The sequence below is a fragment of the Benincasa hispida genome, chromosome 4 (assembly GCF_009727055.1).
Source record: "Benincasa hispida cultivar B227 chromosome 4, ASM972705v1, whole genome shotgun sequence".
Lineage (NCBI taxonomy): Eukaryota > Viridiplantae > Streptophyta > Magnoliopsida > Cucurbitales > Cucurbitaceae > Benincasa > Benincasa hispida.
This window is the reverse complement of record NC_052352.1, coordinates 64,348,893-64,352,049: the sequence shown is the minus strand read 5'-3', so window position 1 is coordinate 64,352,049 and position 3,157 is coordinate 64,348,893. Positions and strand designations below refer to the sequence as shown.

Sequence of the window (3,157 nt, the reverse complement as noted above, 5' to 3'; positions counted from 1 at the left end):
ACAAAATATATCAACTTATCAAATAAAATACTACACTGAAACTAATTAATGATATGAAGGTAGAAAATGATCGGTATTTGAAAATAAATTAAGAATGTAGAAAAAATGAAGGAAATTTTGTTTTGGGTGAAGATGAAATGAGGGCTTCGGTGATGAAGGGGAAGATGAAATGAGGGTTTCGGTGAAGGAGAATATGAAATTGGTGAAGGAGAATGAAATCTGTGAAGGAGAAGATGAAAACGGTAGAATGAATGAAAGAAGTTTGATTTTTTAAGCTAAAAAGAGGGAGAAAACGACAAAAATGGTCAGTCAGAGACGCGCGTGGCGTGTCAAAATACGTCTGTTCAACATACGCATTCTGATTGTTTGATTTTATTTTTATTTTTTTTAATGCGACGTACGAAAAAAATAATAAAATATCCACGAATGCGTTTCTTGATGGGGATAAAAGAAGAGACGCATTCGGATGGGGACAAAAAAAAGTCCTCATTTCCCCTAAATAAGTTGGAAACCCCTATTTTCCCTAATTAACTTTCAAAACTACTCCGAATCTAAATAACCCTATATTGTACTATGAGAAGTATGAATCTGACATATTTACGGTTATCATTACCAGATAAGTAAATGCATCAGATTCATAATTCTAAATAAACATGATAAGAAACAATCCAATTACGTTTGGATTCTAGTCCATTACTATTGATCTATCAATGAAATTCCATTACGATTATATCAATTTTTATTAATAAACGTGACCTAAAATCAAAGGAATAAAATAGTAATTTTAACAAAAAGAAAAAATTAAAAATTAATTTTAGTTCCTAAACTTTCACTAAAATAAGAATATAGTCCTAACTTTGTTTTGGAACGATTTAGTTCCTGAACTTTCAATTTTGTAACGATTTAGTCCATAAACTTTAATATGTAATAATTTAGTCCTTGTACTTTAAAAGTTGTAACATTTTAGTCCCTACTGTGGACATTGGTGTTAAGATTTAATGAGATTTCTTGCATAAATAGATCGGTAAACTAATTAGAAATTCAATATTTCTATAAAACACAAAATCTACATCATAAAATAATAAAAATTGACATCAAATTTTGATTTTTTTTTTTTTTTTTACATTGAAGACTAAATTATTATAAATTTGAAAATAAAATGACTAAATTATTACTATTAAAGTTGAAAGACTAAATCATCATAAAACTAAAAATAAAAAGACTAAATCGTTATAAATTAAAGTTTAAAGACTAAATCATTAAATTGTTTTTTTTTTTTTTTTTGACTTATTTAAGGGTTTCTTTCTCTTTGATTGAATTGTATTAAGCTTTTAAAGTTAAGACGACAGACGGTCAAGGATGAGACGTGGTAAAATCGCCTAAATTAGCAAACCCCATCCTACAAAACCGAGACGAAATCATAGAAAAAACACACGACAACATAGATAAAAACAACCCGAAAAAAAAGGAAAAAGGAAAAAACCACGCCAGTTTTTTTTCTGGCTGTATCTCTTGTTGTTTCAGTCGAACCTACAGATCTGCTCCACCACTCTGCTTCTTTGCAACAATGGTTAATTTGTCTTCTCAAATCCTTTTCTCCATTTTCCTCTTCCAATTTCTCCGCCCTATTTCTTCATTCACCTTCCCAAAACAACCCAATTTCGATCCCCAAATTTCCCTCATCGGCGACGCCGCTTTCGTCGATAGCGACGGTGACGCTCAAGGCGGCGCTTCCTTCGTCAAATTGACCCGCCCCGTCGCTTCCAGCTTCGGCCTTCTCTTGTTCAATAAACCCCTAAAGATTCACGATTCGACGTCGTTTAATACCCAATTCACTTTCTCTGTCTCCCCGGACAACGGCGATGGCCTCGTTCTTTTACTCGTCCCCGAAGGGGTTTTCCCTGGCGAGGTTTCACCGGACAGATGGGTCCACAGTATCGAGTTTATTTCTGCAAATTTGAGTGGTGGGTATGTGAAATCGGAGAAGGGGATTCTTCTGCCTGACAATGGGGGAAAATTTACATCGTGGGTCGATTACGATTCGAAAATAATGGAAATCAGGCTGAGTAAATTTGGGGAATCTAGGCCTTATGATCCTTCATTAGTATACCCAATTGATTTGTCGATTAAATGCGGTGGGAGGGAAGTGTTTGTGGGATTAAGCTCGTGGAATAGCAAATCAAGTGAGTGGAGCAGAGTGTTTTCATGGCGGTTTGGCCTTAGAAATGTGGCTAAATGGATGCATTCTTTGCCGGTGGATCCACGGCAGCGTTCTGATGAACAGAATCATTCTCACCCTCTTACCATTTTTGCTTGGCTGATCTTTGGAACTGGGTGCGGTGGGTTAATAGCGTTTTTGGTACTGTTCATGTGGGCAATTGCAGGGAATAGAAATGCCATTTTTGAAGCTGAGCCTCAATCTGTCGATTTTCAATATGAAAAGGTTAGTGTAGTTGTAGAGGAAGGATTCAAAGATGTTGAAGGTAGAAGATGAAGGTTTTTGAAGATTGTTATGGAAGGTCCAAATAGTTGAAAAATGTGTTTGGGATTTGGTCGTGTGTTTTTTGTTTTTCTGGAGAAATTAGTGTATGTTTTTGTCATAATTCGGCTGTTCTTCTTTGGTTTTTGTTGGGTTTTTTTTTTTTTTTTTTTTTGTTTGTTTGTTTGTTTGTTTGATTTCTTCTTATGATGAAGATGAACCAACATACTGTCAAAGATCGATATTTTATGGTATTGTAGTTTAAATTGATGGAAGCCAAGCCTATGAGGGCACTCTTATGCTTAACTAAATGGCATAGCTTTGAGAAGGCTTGTATCTAAATTCAGAGGTTATGCTAGTTATATATATTTATATATATCAGAGGCTGTTGTTAAGTTTAACCCAATAAAGGCCTTGATTAATGAAGAACAATATATTTAATCAGAATTGAAGGCATTTGTGTTGCATAGATAAGCCCTAACTTACCCTTAAATGATGTTGTCCTGCCTCTTGAGAAGTCTGAGAAACTCCATCAAGGTTGGCAAAAGAGCTAGGTCTCCAATCGGGAATGGGTGAGAGTGGGGATGGGGAGGATATCTCCATCCGTCTTTGACTTTTGATAAAACATAGTTGAAAATGTAGGTCTTGTTTGGTAACTATTTGATTTTAAAAATTGAA

General features: G+C 34.8%; 1 protein-coding gene across 1 annotated transcript; it reads left to right on the top strand.

The window, feature by feature from the left end:
- Positions 1–1,567: 1,567 nt before the first annotated feature.
- On the top strand, positions 1,568–2,494 carry LOC120076289. The gene has a single exon (XM_039030056.1). It carries the CDS (start codon positions 1,568–1,570, stop codon positions 2,492–2,494), a length of 927 nt encoding a protein of 308 aa, XP_038885984.1.
- The last annotated feature ends 663 nt before the right edge of the window (positions 2,495–3,157 follow it).